Source organism: Echinops telfairi, unplaced genomic scaffold (genome assembly GCF_000313985.2).
Source record: "Echinops telfairi isolate 266 unplaced genomic scaffold, ASM31398v2 ScPeMD7_27;HRSCAF=92, whole genome shotgun sequence".
Lineage (NCBI taxonomy): Eukaryota > Metazoa > Chordata > Mammalia > Afrosoricida > Tenrecidae > Echinops > Echinops telfairi.
In genome coordinates, this window is record NW_022103924.1 from 3,883,487 (window position 1) to 3,906,571 (window position 23,085).

A 23,085-nucleotide genomic window follows, 5' to 3' on the forward strand; every position below is an offset into this window, starting at 1 on the left:
CCTCCCTCATGAGCCCTTGATAATTTATAAATTATTATTTTGTCATATCTTGCCCTGTCCGACGGCTCCCTTCACCCACTTTTCTGTCTAACAACTCATTTTCATGATTTCACTTTTTCTTTTCTGAATACAAAGAAAAAAACAAAATGAAAAACAATAAACTGAATGTATATTTTAAAAAAACAAACAACACTGTTACAAACTATACGCCCCTATTTCTGCCTCTCTCCTCTCTTTCCTGCCCAGGAGGGCTTTTCCTGGGCTGATGAATCATAACTTTGGTTTAGCTTCTCAGCAGGGATGACTCACTTTTCCAGTGCTTGGAAGAAATGCATCACAATGCTCCCCCAAAGTATGTGCTTTGCAGCAAGTTCCCAAACACAAACCTGAAGTCAGCCTTGGATGGGTAGGCTGTTTCCGTGGCCACATCATTTGATGAGCAGGCCCCTGGATGAATTTCTGCCCAAGATCCCACTGCAATTGTGAAGGTGGAGGCTGGCATCGGCATGGTAACGTAGTAGTGCCAGCTTGAGCATCCTAGAAACAACAAGAGAAAAACCAAGATGAGGTCGGTGTGTTTGTGGCCCTTATTTTTTCTTAGCCATTCAGAGTCTGTGTGCTCAGTGGGTCAGAGATCATTCTTGGGGGTCTGTCAGGCTTACAGAAGGGCTCCAGTCGCAGGGGAAGGTGAGGATGGGCATGAATCTCAGGGCAGCCAAAGAAGCTGGGGTCTTCTCCAGGGATCGGGATGAAGGTCTCCAAGTGAGGGTGTAAAAGTTGTGCATTGATCTCTCACAGCTAGAAACAGGGGAGGGCACAGGTGGCATGTGCCCACAGAGATAAGAACATGTCATGTTTACTCTTATGGCTCAGCATGGGATTTGGCATTAAAAAAATGGTCAGCCAGTGTCTGCTGAATGAATGAAGAAATGAACAAATAAATCATGTCTGTGCTGTGACTGTGGGAGAAAGATGTGGCTTTCTACTCCTGTAAAGAGTGACAGATTTAGAAACCTACAGGGGCCGCTCTACACCATCCTACAGGGTGGTCATGAGTGGGAAGGGGCTCAGTGAGTTTAAGTATTGAGTTTTTCTTTCATTTATGCTCAAACCACACTATTTGCCTATTAAATGCAATTCAAGTTAAGTGACAATGGATAAAATAGAAAACATACAAGACAACCAAGCTGTAGTCCCAACTCTGAAACTAAGTCTGCTCTGGAAGGACCGGTCTTAGTCCTCCTGTTATTTTTGTCTGGTCACTGCTTGTCCTCACTCCTCATTGAGCAGACAGAAAATAGGCCCAGAGAGGTGCAATGAGCCAAGGACCCACATTCATTTTTAACAGACTTGGGAGTCGAGTGGGTCTAGCTGTGCTCTTTACTTTGTCTGGGTTCTGGAGAAGCCCTTCATCACAAGGATGAATGATTGACAACCTGCCACCCAATACTTCTCTCAGTTCTAAAGAGGCACTCTTTAATTGTTTTTTAATGTTTAAAATCTAAATGTGACACATAACTTGACTAATGCAGTATTTTTTCTCTTGTTTGTTTTTTCAAGCATCTGCTATAGATTGATAACTTACCTTACTGTATCACTTTATATTACAGGGAACATACTCTCCATGTCTCATATTCTCAAGGAGAGGTAGTTCCATGAGAATAACACCCTGGCTTCTCTTTCAGCTCCCTAACAAATTCTGTTGAACGAGTTAATCTTCTTACTTTCAGTTTTACACAGTTAAACACCCAGAGAGTGGTCTGTGGTTATCCAATTTGGTTAGTCGGTAGATAAGTTGTCAAATCCAAGGTCAAAATATTAACACACCCATATTGGCCAGCAGATGTCACACAATCTTTATCAGTAAAAATAAACAACAATGGTTAGATTTTGTCTTTATCTTCTTGGTTCCTTTGTGTCTCAACTAATTCTGACCTCAGAAAGGCAAATGGGAGCATTATTTATTTATCCCCTGACGTTCTACCATCTCAGATGCAAAGAAATACAGTACAGGACTCCTCTAAAGAACAATACAAATTTAAATAGAAAACAAAGACTGAAATTTCAGGAAAAATACAGTAAGTGAAATTGAAGTTCAGAAGCCATTAGAGGAAATATTTGATATGCAGAAGAGTATGTTCAGAGTTGCAGGAAACCCCTTCTGGAGGCAGCTATTCCCTCAAATGTGCTCATAGCATCATCCGGCTTCGAGAGACAGAATGGCCACTCCTGATAGCACACTCTCTCACTGAGAAGTTGAAGGCACATTCCTTCGTAAAGACACGGCCCAAATCCAGGGGGCTGGTGCTGTTAGGTTTCTAGGATGGCTTTCCCCTGTTTGCTTGCTTCTCAACGCTGAAAGAATTCATGTGGCAGAAGCACTTTTGTAATCCAAGTAACTTTTATGAGGGAAAGGGATGCTTCGGGTAATATAATACAGTTCAGATTGTACATGCTATCTCTGGAAAGCATGCAAGGCTGCATGGCAGGGGACTACGAGAGAGTTTGTGACTGAAAATGCCCGCTTCGTGTGTGTGTGTGTGTGCGTGTGTGTGTGTGTGTGTGTGTGTCCATGTAAAACCATGTAGAAAAAGGCGTGCCGGAACCTAAAAGGGAAGGAGAGAGAGTGCGAGCCCTGAAAGTGCACACTGTACCTCACACAAGGGAGCAATTCCACCCTCCGACTTGAAAGAGAGCAGCCTGCCCTCAGTCCCTGCTAGTGACCCTTTCCTGTCCCCATGTGTGGAGGGGGTTGCTGGGCCTGGTTGAGGGCATTGGCTGTTCTTAGTGGCTGAGTTCAGGCACACGTGTGCCATCATGCTGCTGGTGCCTAGTGTGCATGCCCAGGTTGACCTTCACCTCTGTCTAGGTGACCATATTCTGTACATGCCCAGCTTTGGATTGTCCCCATAGGTGTCTAATGTGTGCCTGGTTTCTTTCCAACCCCTTTATTATGGCATGGCCATCTAATTTTTGTTTAGCTTAGGCATTCGGTGGAGACACCCCTCTTTATCCCTAATCTTCCTACCTTTCAGGGCCACTCCAATGATGTACATAGTTCTAATGGGCTGGAAGGAAAAACCACAGCATTAAAGGGAATTGCCACTCTCATCCCAAGCCAAGAAGAAGAGAGTGGGGACAACTGCAACAGTCTTTACAAAGCAAGACAGGGAGCTGATGTGACCTGATTTTCCCACCTGCCTGCACCTGCCTCGCGTTCTGCAGCCTCCATGTCTCACAGCAAATGTTTGCTAAAGAATTTGGATGTGGACAGGGCAACACAACAAGAACCGAAGAAGGCCGTGGAAACTGAAGGAAATGAAAGAGGTTGTAGGCAAGGAACTAAATCTGGATGCTAAATCTGTTTGGTTTTTGTTTTTCAAAGAATCCCCCCAAATTAAATTACTTTCTTCAAAGGACTATGATTCAGTTATTCTTGCTCTGGAGTTGGAGTATTAACAGTGAGCCCTAGCGTTCAGCCTTTAAGAAATTCACACACTTGGTAGTTCAGAAAATAAATAAATAGGAATGGTGACACTTTCAGGTAAAAATGGAAGATTAAAAGCATGGCTGCCTTTACTTCTTTCCAAAACTCCTTAAAGGAATGTAAAAGCCTTTTATTTTAAAGCATGAACCAATAAGAGTAGAAATAATAAAAGAAGAGATGGTAGCCACAACATTTCGGAAACTAGAATGCTAATGGAAAAGTGGCAAATGACACAGCCGACTTGAATTCTAAGTTAGCAGTGGCAAAGACAAGAACCACTACTTGAGACCCCAAAACCCCAAGAGGTCTGGCGGGGGGGCAGAGTTTCCAAACTAAGTAGAACTGGCTGACCATTTGTCCAAGAAGTAGTCAGATGGACACACCAACTCTACATACCTGGATAACTCTTTGCCCTGTTCCTGCCCCAACACCCCCTCCCCCCAAGAAAATAGCTGGACATTCATTTTCTAGGGCAGAAAAAGGGGGGTCTCTGGGTTTGGGGAAAACTGCAGCATTGCAATAGAGGAATGAGATTGGATGAGCACACTCATACTGGATGTGGAAGCTACCTTCCTTTATTCGGTTCCCAGAATGCTGACAGGCAGGCCTTCAACAGTGAGGCAGGTGATTGAAGGAACCAGTCAGAGAAGAGAAACCTAAAAACACTGACATGGAGGTTGCCTATGAAAGATGTCACTTTGAGACTAGCGGGTGGTAATTTCACTCGACGCTTGTGCATGTGAAAGGCTGGAGGTAGAGGAGAGGATTTGCAAAGAATTTACACATTTGAATTGTGTTATGAAGAGTACTGAAATTAATGTATGCTTTTAGAAGAGCAAACAAGTCTGTTTTAGAAAAATGTACAGCCAGAATGCTCCTTAGAAGTGAGGGTATGAGACTTCCTTTTACCTACTTTGAACAAGTTGTTGAGAGGGATCAATCCCTGGAGAGAGAGTCGTGCTTAGTGGAGTACAGGGTAAAAAAAAGAAACGAAACGAAAAGAGTAAGACTCAGTAAGATGGACTGGCACAGTGGCTGCAACAATGGACTTAAACATAACAATTGGGAGGACGGCACAGGACCAGGCAGTGTTTCATTCTGCTGTACATCAAGTCATTATGAGTCAGAACTGACTTGATGGCACCTAACAAAAATAATGATCAGTATGGTATATTGAATTGTGCCCCTCTAGAACACATGCTAGAATCTTAACCCTTAAACCTATAGATGTGATTTAATGCAATGCAATGTAATGCATATAATGTAATTTAAAAACCCAAACATCCTAATGCCGGGGGTTTAAGTGGAGAGAAAATGCTTTGAGAATGACGAGGGCAATGAATGTACAAATGCGCTTTACACAATTGATGTGTGTATGGATTGTGATAAGAGTTATATGAGCCCCTAATAAAATGATTAAAAAGAAGGAAAAAAAGAGTTGTATGAGCCCCAATAAAATGATTAAAAAAATAAAAACCAAAACACCAAACCCATTGTCACTGAGTTGATTCCAACTCATGGCAGCCCTTTCTTCTTCTTTTTTCTAAAACAGTTTTATTGACATATGATTCAAAAAGCATAAAACTCAATCGTTTGAATATATTAAAAAGAGTTGTGCAATCATTACCACAATCATAGAACATTTTCTTCATTCATGTAATCATTGTTCCCCACTTCCTCCTACCTCCCCTGCTATAACTCTAAGGAACTATTAATCTAGTTACTATCTCTACAGATTTGCCTATGCTAGTAAATCTATATAGAAAACCATACCAAAACAACAATACAAATAACCAAACACAGAAAAACCTCAGTCAAAAAAAAAAAAAAGAAAATGATAAAAACTATAACAAATGAATCAGTTACATGGGAAAACAAATGATAGGATGTTCAAATTTAACCTACCTGCATTCACATTAATTCACTTTCTGATACACTCTGCCTTAGGGCAAGGCTTCTCATCCCTGCTCAATGGTCTGAGAGAATTCAGCGGAGGCTTACTCTCTGTGGGCACTCTGCAAATCAATTTTGGGCTTTCACTGTCATCCAAAGCCTTCTACAAAGCAGGTACTGAGAATTTAAGTTCTAATAAAATTCCTTTCTCTAATCTTGGAGATTAGATTATAATCTAATTATAAATTATTAATAAAATTATTATTTATAATCCCTAAGTCATACAGGCTCAAGCTGGCGTGTGCTACTTCTGCATGGGCTTAGCTGACACCTCACTTAGATGGCTGCTTGTTTTATGAAAAGCCTTTTAAGATCCCAGACACTATTCTTTCTGATAGCCATTACATTTCTTCATGACACTTAACTATAGCACCCATATCTTCAGTAATCCCTTCATGAGGGTAAGTATTAAACACGGATGCGTCATAAAAACTGAATATTCTTAGGTTAGGGTTTATGGTTCAGTGTTGAGTTCAAAATCCATTCATATATCTAGGGCATATATATCACTGTTCTACTATAAGGAGCCCTGGTGGAATAGTACTTACACGTTGGGCTGTGATCTGCATGGTCCATAGTTCAAAACCACCAGGAGCTCCTGGGGAGAAAGACTGGGCTTTCTACTCTTGCCAATAGTTATAGTCACAGAAACCCCCAGGGGGATGCTATGAGTCAGCATTGATTCCAACGGCAGTGAGTTTGGGTTTGGTTCTACTTTAGGAACAGCATTATCAGAATTTTGATAGATAATATTAGTAACTTCCATGGACCTTAGTTAATTTGAATAATAATTTCATTAAACTAGCCAATGGCTTAGGATTTAAAATACTATTGAGAGAAGGGGACTACACACACACATACACACACTGACTCCTCTTGGTCATGAATCTCCATCAGAGTATACTGAACACCAATGTCAGAGTGTCCATACAACAAAGGTGACCATAGGGGACTGCTACATGGCATGGCTTAAAAAGATTTATGCATTCATTACCCCAATCAACTGTAGAACATTTTCTTCATTTTGTATTCATTGTTATTAGCTCTCCTTTTGCCCCCAACTTCTCCTGCTATAACCCTAAAAAACTACTAATGTAGTTACTGTCCCTATAGATTTACCTATCCTAGATTTCATATTGAGAAAATCATACTGCATAAAACACCAAAACAAAACAATTACCATATAAAACACAGAAAACCTCAATCCAAACAAAAGAAGAAACTAATAAAAACTAGAAGTAATTGAAAGTGAGTCTAATGTCTCTTATTTCCTTAGCGCATATGCTCAGCAGAGTTATTTCCCACTCCCCTCCCCCCCACCTGCTCACCCACCCTGCCCCATTGTGGAATTCTCCCTAGCTGAGGGGAGGCCTCCCCTAGAGAAGTGATCTTCATGATGTACAAATGGGTTACAAGTATTAGACAGTCATACTACTTCATTGCCTGGAAGGCTGGATTGAATGACTGCATGGTCTGAGAGACACTGGGTGTCTTTATTCTTAGTGTTTGTCCTTATAGCAGTGATCTCACATAGTCTTTTGTCTCTTGTGTTTGACTAGCTTCACTCAGTATAATGTTCTCTCGATCTAATCAAATCATGAGGTGCTTCGTGGTTTCTTTGTTTTTTAGTGATGTATAGCTTTCCATTGTGTGCATGTACCAGTGTCTTCAGCCACTCTTCTACTTATGGGCTTTTGGGCTGTTTCCAGCTTCTTGCTATTGTGAACAGTGCTGTGATGAAAATGGAAATAATGTGTCTGTGTTACATCCCTTACTTCCTTAGTGTGCATAACCAGCACAGGTATTGCTAGATCATATGGAATTCCCATTCCTAGTTGTAGATAATGCCATGTGATAATTAGGTTTCTTGTCTCAACCTGGCCAAAAGGAACATGTGGGATTAAACAGGTCGAAGTTTATTGGAGGACAAAGAGATAAATGGCTCTGCAAGGCCTGCCCCCATCTCTCTAGCTCTCTGGTGCTCGAACCAACATGAGCTGTGTTAGCTAGTTCTCTGCCTCAACCTGTGTGCTACACTACCTGTGGGCCAAGCCAACTCATGGATCATGTAGCTAAAGCTTGAGGCTCCTTTGAGACCTGCTTTGCCATGCAACTGGTGCATACATCGCTTGAGCTTGAGGCTGGTGGATCCTGTTGCTTTGCATTGCTTGAGTTTGATATCCCATCCAGGCCTGCTTCACTAAGCTCCAGAGCTACTGACTGTGGCTGACATGCCCTGCTGTTTGCTGCCTTCGGGCATACTCTGCCTGCCTTGCCGAGGAAGGATTCTGCTGTCTGCTTCCTTAACCTTGGAAACGGCAGCCCGCATGAGTCGAAGGACTTCAGGTATATTAACTGTTCCATAAGAGTGAGTTTAACTGAGCCCTCTGGACTGCTGTGTGGACTAATTAGCTGTTATATTCCTTCTCACTGTATAAACCTATCCATATATATATGGATATATATGATTATATATATATATATGATTTTATATATATATATAAAATGTGTCCTGGTTTTGTTTCTCTAGAAAACCCTGCCTAAAACATGTCATGTCACATCCCACAATAGTTATACATGTTTACAGACTTACCAGTAGTGTATAAGAGTTCCAATCTCTCCATACCCTCTCCAGCAGTGGTTGATTTCTGATTTTCTGAATTCGGCTATTACTGTTGGTGTAGTGTGATATTTCACTATTGTTTTGCTTTGCATTTCCCCCACGGCTTGTTATTGTTAGCCATTTGAATATATTTGGGGAGAACTGTTTCTGTTCATGTCCTTTGCATACTTCTTAATCATATAATTTTTTTTCTTTTTGAGGTATTGACGTGTTTTGTAGATTTGAGAGATTAGTCCTTTGCTGTGTCAGTGTGGTAGTTACATAATCTGTTGTCTGTTTGAGACTTAAGCGTGAAGGAGTGGAGTTTAGCTTGTCAATCAGGTCTCAGCTTGATGACCTCATTTGGAGGCACTAAGGAGATAAATAGCTCGCTGGAGGCAGGACATCACTCACTCTCTCCAAAACCTTCTTGTTGACAAGGCACATGGAGCTACTCTAAAGCCCTGGAGCTAAAAGAGCCACATGGAGACCACTGCCAGCACTGAGATGCCTCTACTGCCACTGGATCCACAAGGCTTTCAGTGGATCCACTGGCCTGTGATCTTCCTGCACCCTGCATCACAGAGGAATGTTGCCTGAGTCTGAAGAGGAATTTACAGATTGGTATCGGACATATGGACTAATATCGGACTTATGGACTTGATCTGGACTGGACTCAGATGTTTCCTCAATATTCAATTGCTCTTATATATAAAGCTCTTTCTTATACACATGAGTGTCTATGAATTTGTTTCTCTAGTCTACCCGGACTAACACAGTTGACCAGCCTTTCTTCTGTTGTACTACTAGGTGGGCTCAAACTGCCAGCCTTAACGTAACAGCTAATAGCAAACCAATTATGTTAAATCTAAAGCAGTGTAATATAATCATATCCCACAAAGCAGCCTAACATAATATATCGATTAGTTGAAGTCATATCACTGTAGGGTGGAACCTAAACCTAATCACTTCTGAGCTTTGTACAGGATAGTATGTACACACACATGCACATAAGGTAAGACAGATACTATGGATGGATCACCAGGAAGCCCCAGAGGTTACCAACAAGGAAAGGTTCAGGATCGCCTACATCATGACTTGGATTTTTAGGTTCTATCAGTGTAAGAAAATGATTTCTTGTATAGCAGCACTAAGTAACTAAGACCATCAGCCTAGAGCGAAGCTCCTGGGTGGAAAACCCTACTTAGACACTCAGAGTTCCCAATCAGCCTACAGACAAACCAAGGTTCCTCCAGACATCTTTAGAAAGCCCCTACTGCAAAACTGAGAGACCAAAATAAACAGCAAAAAGCAGCCTGGAAGACAATGACCATGCAAGGGAAAGACAATGTCAGAAAACAAGCATTCATACAAACACTGACAGTTAAGAGAATTTACTGTAGCCCTAAAATAAGAATACCCACTGCCATTGAGTTGATTCCAATTCATAGTAACCTTAATAGGGTTTCCAAGATTGTAAACCTGTACGGGAGCACATAGCCTCACCTTTCTCCTGCGGATGACTGGTGGGCTTGAACCACTAACTTTGGAATGAGCAACAAGAATAAACCCCAAACCAAACTCATTGCCACTGAACTGATGCTGACTCGTTGTGACCCAACAGGACAGAAAGGAGACATTTAATAAGAAGGATAGAATATAAAGCTGAAGAAATCTCCCAGAGAGTAGATGGGGGTTGGGACAAGGCACAAAGAGAGGAGAAGGAACAAACTGAAGGCCTGTTCAAGAGGTCTAATATCCAAATAATAGAAATTCCAGAAAAGAAGATAAAGAAAATCATTAAAAACAGCATTTAAAACTTCAAAAAAAAAATTCACTAAACTGAAGACATGTGTTTCCAGACTGAACAGGCCCACAAATCCTAGCATACTGGATACAAATTGACCCACATCAATGAAAGTTAGAACCCTGAGGACAAAGACAAGATCCTACAAGTTTCTGGAAATAAAGAGAGAGAGAATCATATATAATAAGGACACTTTCAGACATGCAGGCTTTCAAAAAAATTTACCTCCTACACACCTTATTCTCTGGAAGCTGCTAGAGTAGTATCTAAAGCATGCTTCAAATAGAGGTGTGCTCCAAGGGAGAGGGAGACAGGTGAGCTGACACAGGAGAGAAACAAAGGGAACTGACAGCTCTCAGGAGCTCGCTGTGCGCCCGGCGCAGTCAAGAGAGCACCCCGTCGCCACGGGAGCACACCAAAGGGCCTCCAGACGGGCTGCTTCCGGAAGATAAAATTAAGAGGAAGCCTTATGTATCTAGAGCTTTACAAGGATATTTTATTATCTTTCAAAGAGGCTAGGGATGGTGAATAGATAGAAAACCTAGCTATGAAGGGGAGTGGGTAACAATAAGGCAAGTATGAATCCAAGAAACACTAGCATACTCTACAGGAATGATAAAGTACTCTATAAGGCTTAGCTCCTATTAACAAATATAGATATAATAACACAAAGAAGATCTAGCTGAAGTTATGATACCAATTATAATGGGTGTTGGGAAGGGGACATATGCGTGATGGGGTCAGGGGGGCGGAAATGGAGCAATGATGAGCAACAGAGCACCTCACTGAAGGGCACAGAGGGAATAACACATAATCAGCTATAAGAAGTGACAGAGGTGCCTCTTGAGAGGAAGAAATGGGGGAAGGACAGAGCTATGGGGCTCTTTGACAATGAGCACTAGTGATATAAAAATAAAATAAAACGGATCTATCTGAAGAGCAATGCTTTGGGTTCTGTGGCACCACATAAATTCAGAAGAGGCAGTACAGCAATAAGGAGCAGGCACTATCCATCTCAGAAATCCTCGAAGGACCAAATACTACGTACAACAGACTCCTCCCTGTGTTCCTCACGGAATCTCGGGCCTGAACTCTGGCTGCCTAGCTGATGCTTTTTTTTTTTTAAATCTGATGCTTAAGGAGGCCTGGTGGCGCACCAAGTGAGCATTGGGTTGCTAATCCCAAGGCTGGCGGTTTAAGCCCACCAGCTGCTTCACAGGACAAAGCTGAGGCTGTCTGCTCCAGGAAACAGTTACAGGCTCAGAAACCCCAGCCAGGGTCACTGTGACGCTGAGCTGATTGAATAGCAGTGGGCTGGGGTTCTGTGCTGCTTGCACCATCCATTCATTTACTGCGAGGCTTGTGGGAAGATTAGGTTTGTGGAAATAACAGAAACGAAAACAGCTCCCACAAAGGAGCACTGCTAATAGAGTCAGAAGTGTTAGTCCAATTCCCGCACAAGGTCCCAGAGGATGGGGAGCCACGGGAGCGCACATCAATCACGTCACGCACCTTTATCAGAATGCTGCCCCCTTATGGTGATGTGCGAGTGGCACCGGAGGCTCCAAGGATGCAACACAGGACAGAAATGGAGGTTCTCTGTGCGTGCCAAATCGGACACTGTAAAGTCCCTGGAGTTTGGGAGTCAGAGACCAAAAATGATGACAGAAGCTGTACGGAGGTCAGCAAAGAGATCTAAGAGCTCCCCGTGCTCCCTCACAATCTCGTCTAAAGTTCAACTATGAGCTAAAATGTCATTTCTGAAATGTACACAAAATATCACCAAATATGGATATTTTAAATGCTCCACATGATTTTCTCCTCTGCAGCCCTCAAGATGTTTAAATTATTTCTCCTGATTCCTATAGTTCCTCTACTTAGTCGAGCCCATTTGAAATACAATGTTTTATATTTCAAGCTTTTCAAACAAACAACGTTTTCTTAGAGACCAAGACAATCAATTAGGAACAGTAAGCTTCACTGGGGTAAATAACAGCCAGTCAGAAATCCACGTGTCAGAGGCCCTGGGTCAGGCTCTTCTCAAAAGGACCTACCTTGTTACCCATTGCCACGGGGAGCTGCTTGGGGAAGACCTGGCCTCAGTTTCAAAGAAGAATGTAAAATATGCACCCAAGGAGGTGAAAATACTGCCCCAGAAGGTAGAACTTGCATTCTCAAAAAAATCATTTCTGGCTTATTTATTGTCTGGGACAAACTGACCTTAAATTTTCTAGGCACAGAATTGGCAAGATTTTTTTTTCTGGCCATGGGTTCTGGAGTTCACGATCACTTGGGTTACAATTCCTGCTCCATACTTAGCAGTTCGGGTACATTACTGACTCTGTGTGCATCAGTTTCCTCGCCCTGAGCATGACCCGGGAAACTACCTCCAGTATTCTATGGGATCAAACCTCCAACCTGTTGGTCATGTGTTAATCACCTATGCCAATCAAGAACTCCCACATCAGATAATACATACATACAAGTCACAGGCATCTGGATGGGCACATGGCACATGCTCAAGCAATGCTAACTGCTGCTGTTGGAGTCATTGGCGCCATTGTTAAGCTCTGGTCTTCACAGCTGCCCCCCTCTGTTGCTAGCACTGGCTTTCTGGAGGCAGAAGCAAAGAATGCTGAAGGTATGTATGGCTGCCACATGTGCACTGAAACCATGAGGCCCGCATATGGGGTTTCAGGTGGCATGGCATTAAAACCTACTGCACACAAAGCAAGCCATTTAAAGGAGAATGACAGCCCAAAGGGGGCATCCTGTATGACTTCATACAGAATAGGCCATTTGGAGACTATTTAAACACTGTTTACTTTAAATGGGGCATCCTTGATGAAGCAGACAGTGAATGCCTTCATTTTCCCTTTTGATTCAATCCACTTGTCCCAGACTCCCTGTCTATACCAGCTGCAAAACAAAGAGAACATACTCTACGTGAATTAACCCAGAGGCTTTCCTCGGCAGAGGCCAGCACACCAAGGGGCAGGAGAAAGATTTCATCACAGAGAGTTGCGTGGCAGGAAGGGGTCCAGAGGAAAGGGCTCTCCCTGATGGTGCAGGCTTGAGCAGTCACCCAGTTTACCAACCAACCCCTTCCTTTCAAGGTATTGCTGTCATGAGTTGCCATGTGGTGGCCACATGCGTGTTCAGAGGAGAGCTGCCCCACAGGGTTGTCACCGGCTGTGACCTTATGGAAGCAGATCTTCCAAAGCCAGGCCAACCTTCCAAAGGGTGGGTTTGACTAACCAACCTTCCAGCTCACATCTGCCCCACCTAGAAAGAGGGTAGGTGATTCCCTGGGGGTCTTGTAGGTTACATGTTGGGTTGCTAACCACAAGCCCCTCTGAGGGTGAACAATGAGGCTTTCTCCTCCCATAATGATTTACAATCTTAGAAACCCACAAGGGGCTGTTCTACCTGTCCTACCTGGGTCGCTCTGAATGGGAATGGCCCCAGTGGCAGCGAATTTGGTTTGGGTTATTGAGAAAGAAGTTTACTAAAGCCCCGTCACCACTTTCTCAAATGGGACCTTATTTAGCGTGTTGTGTATGGGGTGGGGGTGGAATTCTTAGACTTCAATTTCCTTGCCAATAGGAAGGCAGATACTTCATATCAGATGTTGCTTGTATAATCACAACAGCTGCCACAAAATCCAAATGGACATTTTTATCTCCGAAACAGGAATGGAATTTTCCCTCAAGAATTTTTTGTATAGATATGTATTATTAAGACAAAATTTAAATTTTCTTTTGAAAATAATGATCGAACTTAAGAGTGTTTAATAAAGTTGCACTAGATTTTGTGTATGTGTGTGCGTGCGTATTTTGTCTTGGAATCACTTTAAAGAGTGTAAGTGTCTCTTGAATAGTCTCTTGGACTCTTTAAAGCTATTCCAAAACACCAAATTCGCTACCATCAAGTCAATACTGACTCATAGCAACCCCTTGTGATGAGTCGAAAGCTCAGTCTTTTTCCCACAGAGCTTCTGGTGGTTTTGAACTGCTGCCTATGTAGATCACAGTCCAAGGCATAAACAACCAAAGCTATTCCAGTACCGGCAAAAAAAATTAGGGCAACTGTCCTGGTGGCGTAGTGGTTACGAGTTGGGCTGTTGATTGCAAGGCAGTTAGAACCAGCAGCCACTCTGTGTGAGAAAGACGAGGCCATCTTTCTCCTCTCATAAAGAGTTACAGTCGCAGAACCCACAGGGCCAGTTCTACCCTGTCCTAGAGGGTCACTATGAGTCAGAGTTGAATAGATGGCAGTGAGCTTGGGTTTAGGGGAATCTTCCAAGGGAGCTATGAGGAGCTCAAAAGGCATAACAAGATAGTTAGTTCATAAGGAAAGAGAGCACTTTATCCTAAATCTTTGAAAAAAATTACTATTATTTTAGAAAATATTTTTTAAAAAGTCAATGTGTTCATTTTAGCCCATCAGTCCTGCCTAGCAGGAGTATATGAAATAGAAACTTAATGGAAGGGTATGGTCCTATGTTTAGTGAAGTCTGAGGTAAACTAGGTCCTCGGGTGACACAAGCAGTTTGCCTTCAACTTCTAATCTAAAAGGTGACCATTCAAGCCCACTCAGCGGTAGAAGAAAGGGCTGGCGATATGTTTCCATAGGGATTACAGCCAAAAAACACAAGGTGACACATCACAACAGATTTTGGATAAATTCATTAAAGGCCTAATCACAATCACACACAGAGAACTACTATGCTTTTGCAGAGGCAAAACCAGATTAATCATCTTGATTATTCATCTCATCAAGCATCTCCTATGTAAAGAGTCAGTGTGCTCACGGAACATTAAAACGGGCACAGAAATTCTCCCTATTAAAAGCACTCATTCTATCTTTTAAGTAGCATCGGGCATTTAAATAGCACAAAGCAGTCAGAAATGTCAGGTTAACAGAAGCTTTTATGTAACTCTTCTATTTCTTTACTCAACTCTCTTGTAGCTCCTGTTTCTTTCCCACTTGAAATGGTTTCTTTTCTCTAGCCACATCTCTGCTTCCATGCTTTCTGCCCAAGCTATCCCATACCTCGTTAGTTCATTCCTTTGGCATCACAAATTAAAGAAGCTTGCCCATATGTACAGCAATCCATATATATACATATGTATTTAGAAGTATATATAGGCACACATATATGAAGGGGCTTCAAATGTCCCTGGAAAATTGAACAGAAAGATAATGGAATCCTTCCACAAACTTTTTGAAGCCCTCTCAATTATATTAACATGTACATGAATATATATTAATACATGTGTGTGCATGCACGTGGACATCAGCTTTCTCCTTTGCTGTTTAGAAGTTAAGTCTATGCATTCTAGTTTATAGGCCAGGGTCAGCATCTTGAATGGCATGACCATCTTTCGTTAGCTCATCTACGCGCGTGCTCAAGGGGTGTAGAACAAAGCAGACCATACATGCCCTGGGCTGGTACGTGCCAGCACTGCCTAACCAGTGCATGGTGCCAGGCCATGCCACTGTCTCTCCAACACTGAGGACAACTTGACAAACGAACAAGGATTTGTTTCCTTGTGAGCAACAAGGTGACTTCTAAGGCCAGCGAGAGCCATGAGAGAATGCCCTTCAAAAGTGTCCATGTGAACCAGGTGAAAGGGCGCCACCTACTGAACTGAGAACAAAACCACCTCCCCAGGTTTTGTAATACCTGCAGGAACACACTGCACCAGGCTTATGTCTCCAACTCTCATTGGCCATCCTGACCTAAGATGTGGCCCCCTTCTTTACGTGGTTCCCAGGTGCTTCGTTTGAATTTAAGTACAAACGTAAGGGTCAGTGAACTGTACCACAATTCATACTGCTTCAGATAAACTTCACTAGCTTGTAGACGAGAAAATTCATGAATGTCAATCAAAGACAAAACTCCACAGCTACAAGAATTGGTAGCCATATGCTTGATGGACTAACCACTGTCCAAAAGAAATCATGCCACCTCCCATGGCTGCTGTGGGTGTTAAGTACAGGGCTAAGAGGGCAAGGAAGGGTTAGTGGAAGACAAATGACAAACCAAAATAATGAACTGACAAAGATTTCTAAAGGCCAGGCATTCTGTGTGGCCTGATGTGGCATGTAACAGAGTAGAGCACACAGCCCTCACTCACCTGAAGCTCTTTCAGGAGACATACATTTCCTTGTACCCCCCACCTCTTAAAACACATGCGTGTATCCTAAACCAGAACAAAGTTTTCTCAGCTGTGGAAACAAGGAGCTTTCTCTATTTTGCATTCTGTCTTTGTGGTGAAAACTTTGAACTATAACCATTCCTAAAGGCCTTTTAATCTACTTTTTCCTTATACGTAATTCCTGGTTGCATGCTGTGGGAGCCATTTAAATAATATTGTTCATTCTGAGCCATCAATAAGGATGAAAATTTGGCCTTGAAATGCACACAGGAGGGTCTGGCCTCTGAAATCTTGGCTTTGTCTTTGTGTTTCCCCACATAGAGTCAAGAGATGTCAGAGTGATGGTCTGCCTGGCAGGCCAAGGAAGGACATTTTGCCTGGGATGAAGTCATGTCTACAGTCCAACTTTTGCCCAGAAAAATGAAATCAGATCCTATGCAAAGGCACATACAGTTTTTAACACCTGTCACTTGTTCAGATGCTTTTTTCCCCAACATGTGGGAGATGGAGCTTAAATTAGGCAGTCCTATTCAGTTATGACTTGATTCTTCCCAGGAGAAAATTATAAGCAGAGATTTTCATGTTTTCAGAAGTAGAAATACATTGAATTAGATGCTGCAAACAACAACAACAAAACCCAAAACAAAATAAAAGTAAACAACGGCAAACAAAAAGTTATCAAATGGGCAAATAATCATGAACTATGCCCATATTTTTTTCTTTCAAAATCTCCTGATTAAGGAAAATGAGGAGAAACTTTATCAGAAGCATAAAGTTAAATGACCACAAAATCACTTTGTGACAACAAGCAGAGCTTTTGAATACTTCCCCCATGAGCATCTTACTTCTATCCGATTACAGGGAGCATATTTGTCCAACAAATAAATCCAGCACCTATTGTATATACAGGATTTTCTGGGACACAAAAGGCGCCAACTGTTACATGAAAGGCTGGCAGTGTAAATCTGCCAAGACATGCCTTGGAAGAATGGCCTGGTGATCTGCCCTAAAGAGTACAGCTCTACTCTGAAACCCATGGGGACACCAGGAGTAGCAATCAACTTGCCAACAACTGCTTTGGTTTTGTTATTGTGGTTGTTTCTATTATAAAGGAAGCACCCAACATTGTGTTCCTGTGTTCAATCATTGAGCTATATTTTGGCAAAGAAAGCAGGCAGACAATAACACACAGAGCACATTGCTATTTGCCCAAAGGGCATTATGCTGAAAAAGTTTAATAAGAGTTTAACACATTAATTTAGACCTATTGTCCTACATGGACCACTCAAAGTTCAGTGAAATTCTTATGGGGGTCGTCATCCTAGAGTCCAACGGATAGCCTTCACTGTGCAGTTCCTTCCCTGAGGTAGCAAGGACCCAGCGGTCTGCCCTCTGATTTCTATCCCCTCCCACAGGCAGCTATCATGCTGTTGCTGTTCTAAGCCTCCCTGCAGTACACTGCTCCCAAAGACTTGTTTCTTTTGGGAAGTCAACAAAAAGTTATCAAGGCCAATGGATCACTGGATAGAAACTGTGATGGGCTGGCTGGCCTTTGTCATTTCTATTATTCAGGCTAACTCATTGCTTTGAAGGGCATTGTGCACAACAGAGTGGAGGTCTCAGGAAACCAGTAGCCCAATCCAGAAAACATGACTCAGGAAGGAAATATTATCATCCTGTATTCCATACCCCTTTCCTCTAACAAGTGTAGATACATGTGCAGACACCGGTCCATCCCCTGAAGAGCCACTTTGTTTTGGGCAGGGTGTTCTTCCTAGTTGTCCTAATAACCCCCAGCTGCAGGCTGCAGGAGGCAGAGAGCTCTTTCTAGCTCTGTCCTTTCTGAATGGGGGAAGTCTGCTCTATGATTTATTCATACAATGACCTAAGTGGAATGAGCATAAACAACATCTCCTCTATTATAACTGTCTCCAGCTGGTAATTCTGAAAACATAGGCCACAGATCCATTCCTAGAGGCACAAAAGTTCCCCAGAAAAATGTTCAGTCTGGCATTAGTGTTTAATGATAATCGCCAGATAGACAAACGAACAGACACAGAAGGTATTGCACACTCACTGCTATCATTCAATTCTGACTCACAGCGCCCCTGTAGAAGTGGGCAGAGCTGCCCTCTGTGGGTATCCAAGGCTGAAATCTTTATGGGAACAGAAGGCCTTCTCTTTCTCCTTAGGAGCTCTGGTGTGGTCAAACTGCTGACCTTGTGGTTAGCAGCCCAACTTGTAACTGCTATTATCAACAGGGATATTGCAGGGGCCAAAAATCTAGATAGTCAATATTTTAGACATTGCAAGGCATACAACCTATGTTGTATCAACTCAGTTTCTACCACTATGGTGGGAAAGCAGCTGCAGACAATGACTATGTTGCAATCAAACTTTATTTATAAAAAAAAAAACAACAGGTACTGGGCTAGACTTGGCTATTGTTTGCTGACTATCATCCATATATAACTGAGTATTGTGCAACTATTTCAGAATTCACATCTGCATTTGGGTGTAGGATTGCATAGGAATACATAAGACTGCACTCATTGTCAAGAGAGAATGGGAAAATGACGCAAGGATGATAAGGCTTTACTCTAAGTAATGTCTCAATGGCAGCACAGCATGCTGGAGGTTTACAGCAGATGAAAATAAGTGACAGGAGAATTGGAACAAAATGGTACAGATGCATTGATCTCCTAGGAAGCCACATGAACTTAAAGGTTTGTATTTAAAAAAAAATCCATCTAAGTGAGGAGTCAACTAAGTCCACACGGAAGAAACACACCAGCTTGTGTGATCCAAAGATGACAATTACATAATCGTGAGGAAAAAAGCATCAGAGCAAAAATTATTAACACCCAATTTGTGGAGGGATATGGGCGATGGTGGGAGCCCAAAAGCTAGCTAGAGCGTATCTAGTCAGACTAAGCCGCAGGCAGATTCCCTCTAGACACAGGCAAGGGTCTTGAACAGCCTTCTATCAGGCAGAGACCATTGTAATCTTGCTATGCTGGATCGAACTCGATATTTGGCCAGTTGACCTCCCTATAGACCTGATCTAAATTTGTTCTGGGTCTGAGTATCTCTTATGTGATCCATGACAGAAATTTCTTCTCTGGTATTTTGAATGTTGACAAGGTTCTTTTCTTTCTTACTCATTATTTGTATTTTTGTTTTTATATTATTATTTTGTCCTTACCTTACTTCAATTTTGTTTTTTATTGTTCCTGTTGGGTTTCCTAGTGTGTGAAGCACCGGAGGAGTAGATGCATAGTGGGAATAACTGACACAGGGCATCTAGGGAATACAGGGGTGGGAGTGGGTGATAAGGAGGGAAAAGGGATTTTGGAGGAGTAAATAATGAAGACGGGAGGGGAGAGGGAGCACTGGAATGGATTGTGATTGCATAACTCATCTTAAAGGCGATTTAACCATGGTGGGGGTGGGGAGATGCTTTAAAATGGATGTGGGGGTGATTGTATAATTTTCCTTGATATGACTGATTAAACTATTGAATTATATGATATATAAATTATTTGCCAATAAAACTGTTGGATGAAAAAAAAGCGACATAACGCTGTCACATTGTGAGGGGCAATTTAGGTTCAGCCAAATATTAATCTTTATATACAATGTGTTTAATTATAATTTCATCAACTTAGCAGTTAAGTCTGTGTTAAACATGTACTTTTACTTTGGTGTTTGAGCTATGTAAACATACAGAGTTTACATCCCATCTCAGATTCAGAGTTTTTAAAACTGCTTTATAATGCAGGTTAATTTAAATTCATTTGAGACACTGAGATTCCTCCGTCCATCCCCTAAAAAATAAAGATAATGCCCAGGTCTAAGAAATCCTGCCAAACACAGCTCTGAGCAGCAGGCCAAACCATGGGTGAGTAAGTTTGCAGCTTCGTGAGGTGGGGCTGGGAGAGCCACAATCATCTGGGCAGGTGCGGCACTCACAGAAGTCCAGAGGTGGCACAAAAGCTAACATGCTCGGCTACTAACCAAGAGGGTAGTGATTCAAGAGGTGCCTACAAACAAAGGCCTGGCAATCTACTGCTAACAAGATAGCCATCACAAACTCTGTGAGGTGCAGTTCCAGAGCGAGGCGGAATCTACTCCGTGGCATGCAGTAAGCAGCTCAAGGCAGATGTGGAGGCTGGAGCGAGCCAGGAAGTCAGGTCTGGTTGCCATTTCAGCCTTTTGTGTACTCAGTCAATTCAGTATGTTAGGAGACCAAACAGAGATGGCAGAGAAAGATCCTACCATAGCTTAGCAGAACTTCACTAGACAATTGCCAACAAGCTCCCAGAGTCTAGACACATAAAGTGTGTATGTCAGCGTGATGGGTAGGTTTATTGTGCCAATAGGGATTAATCAGGTCGCAGTTTGATTGGAGGGCAAAGAGATAAATGGTTCTGCAAGGCCCACCCCTTCCCCACTCTTGCTCTCTGGTGATCAGAACTTGCTGGAGTGTGCGCGCTGATGCCGTAACTAGTTCTCTGCCTCAACCTGTGAGCTACACTACCTGTGGGCCAGGATAACCCCGTGGATTGTGTCTCTAGAGCTTGAGGCTCCTTTTAGACTTATTTCACCATGCTGATGGGTGCATACATCGCTTAAGCTTGAGGTTGGTGGAGGATCCTGTCCCTTTCCATTGCTTGAGTTCGATATCCCATCTATCCAGGCCTGCTTCGCTAAGCAGTCTGGCTACTGACTGTTGGTGACCCACCTTGCTGCTTGCTGCCTGTGGGCAGACTGCTTGCCGTGCCTAAGAGAGGACTCTGCTGCCTGCTTCCTTGACCTTGAACCTGGCAGCCCATGTGACTTGAAGGACTTCCCATATATTAACTGTTCCACGGAAGTGAGTTGAACTGAACTCTTTATACTGCTGCGTGGACTAATTAGCTGTTATATTCCTTGTCACTGTATAAACCTATCTATCTAAAATCATAAATATTCTGGTTTCCTTTCTCTAGAGAACCCTGCCTAACACACTCAGTAACCTGAAGAGGATTCAGTCAGTGCATGACTGGATGAGCAGAGGGAATTCACACCATGGTCACTATGGGAAGGGGAGGGGGAGCCCTGCAGAATGAAAGTAAAGAAAAACATCATTCTCAAGATTCAGAGGCTCTATAAGAGGTCTTCAAAACATTTCTGGAAAACAGAAAAGTGAATAGAATTTTACCACTAACTATTTGGAGCCCCTCATATGCATACCCATGATCATCATAGCACTAGTCGCAAGAGCAAGAAGATGGAAACAGCCCAAGTGCCCATCAGTGGATGAATGGACAAACAAAGTACAGTAGATATGCACAGTGGGATACTGTGCAATATGAAAAAATAATGATGAGTCTGCGAAGCACCTCATAACATGGATATACTGGGAGCATCTCTTGCTGGGTAGAATACCGTATATACTCGTGTATAAGCCGAATTTTTCAGCACATTTTTAGTGCAGTTTTTGTGGTAAAGTTAGGTGCCTCGGCTGATATCCAGGTCAGCTTATACTCGAGTGTATTCAGAAAGTCAATTTCAAGTAAGTCAATGACAAATACTATATGAAACTACTACTATAAAAAAATCAAGAAAAGGTTTTGGCACACAAAGACCCTTTGCAGGTTACCAGGTGGGAGGGGAAGGGAAGGTACACAACTAACTAGATGGTAGATACCTGAGACTCAGGACCAGAGTCCCTTGATGCCTCAGGGGACATGAAGGCCACAAAGTCCACATAACAGACCCCAGACAGACAACATTCTACTTCCTGCTTTGGAGAGTAGTGACTGAGGTCCTAAAATCTTATGAGCAATCATCTTTGGAGGCACACAGCGGAATTGTGCCCACCCGGACCCCACCGCACCAAGGCGAGATGCTGGGGGCATGCAACAGAGCAGCAAAGGGAGCAGAGCAATGAAGTCCCCAGGGAACACCAAAAATAGACTGTGGGGCCAACGCATGGCGCCCCATCAGACTCGACTGGAAAACACTCGTAAAGGACAACAAATAGACCTTGAACTATTTACAGGCTTTTCTCTCTTTTTTTGCCGTTGGCTTTTTGTGGTGGTGGTTGTAGCTATTGTTTTATTTTCTATTGTTGCTTTGTTTTGCTCGGTCTTGTGTTTGTGCATATTGTTGTCGCTGCATGTCTATCTGGATGGGATAGGCAGGATAAACAAGTTGGAAGAGAGAACAATGGGATGACATTTCCAGGGGGACATGCGAGAGGGGAAAGGAAGTGGGTGTTAACAAACCCAGGGACCAGGGAACAACAAGTGACTGAACATCCATGGTAAGGAGGGTGTAGGAGATCTGGTAGGGCTTGATCAAGGACAATGTAACCGAGAGGAATTACTGAAAGCCAAATGAAGGGTGAGCATGATAGTGGGATAGAAGAAAGTAAAAGGAAATAGAGGAAAGAACTAGGAGGCAAAGGGCATTTATATAGGTCTAAATACAGGCATGTACATATGTAAATAAATTTATATATGATGATGGGGAAATGGATCTATGTACATGTATTTGTAGGTTTAGTATTACAGAAGCAGATGGACATTGGGCCTCTACTCAAGTACTTCCTCAAGACAGAACACGTTGTTCTAATAATCTGGCATTCTGAGATGCTCACCTTCCCAACACAAGTGCTGAAGACAAGATGGGTGCATAAGCAAATGTGGAGAAGAAAGCTGATGGTGCCCGGCTATAAAAAGATATAGCACCCAGTGTCTCAAAGGCTTGAAGATAAACAAACAGCCATCTAGCTGAGAGGCAACAAAGCCCACATGGAAGAAGCACACCCTCCTGTGTGATCAGGCGGTGTTGTTGGGTCAGGTATCAGGCATCAAAGACCCTGAACAAAAAATCATAATGTGAATGGATGGAGGTTGGGGTGGGGAATGTGGAGTGGAGGCCCAAAGCCAATCTGTAAGCAATTGGACATTCCCTTACAGAAGGGTCATGGGGAGAAGATGAGCCAGTGAGGGTGCAGTATAGCACCGATGAAACATACAGCTTTCTTCTGGTTCTTTAATGCTTCCTCCCCCCACTATCATGA

At 42.7% G+C, this 23,085-nt stretch overlaps 1 protein-coding gene across 1 annotated transcript in view; it reads right to left on the reverse strand.

Moving 5' to 3' along the window:
• Positions 1–23,085, reverse strand: part of AOPEP (aminopeptidase O (putative)) — a 537,030-nt gene that overhangs the window by 439,651 nt on the left and 74,294 nt on the right. The window contains exon 4 of the mRNA XM_045289429.1: positions 387–537. Coding sequence (XP_045145364.1) covers positions 387–537 — 151 coding nt within the window. The remainder of the gene's footprint in view (positions 1–386; positions 538–23,085) is intronic.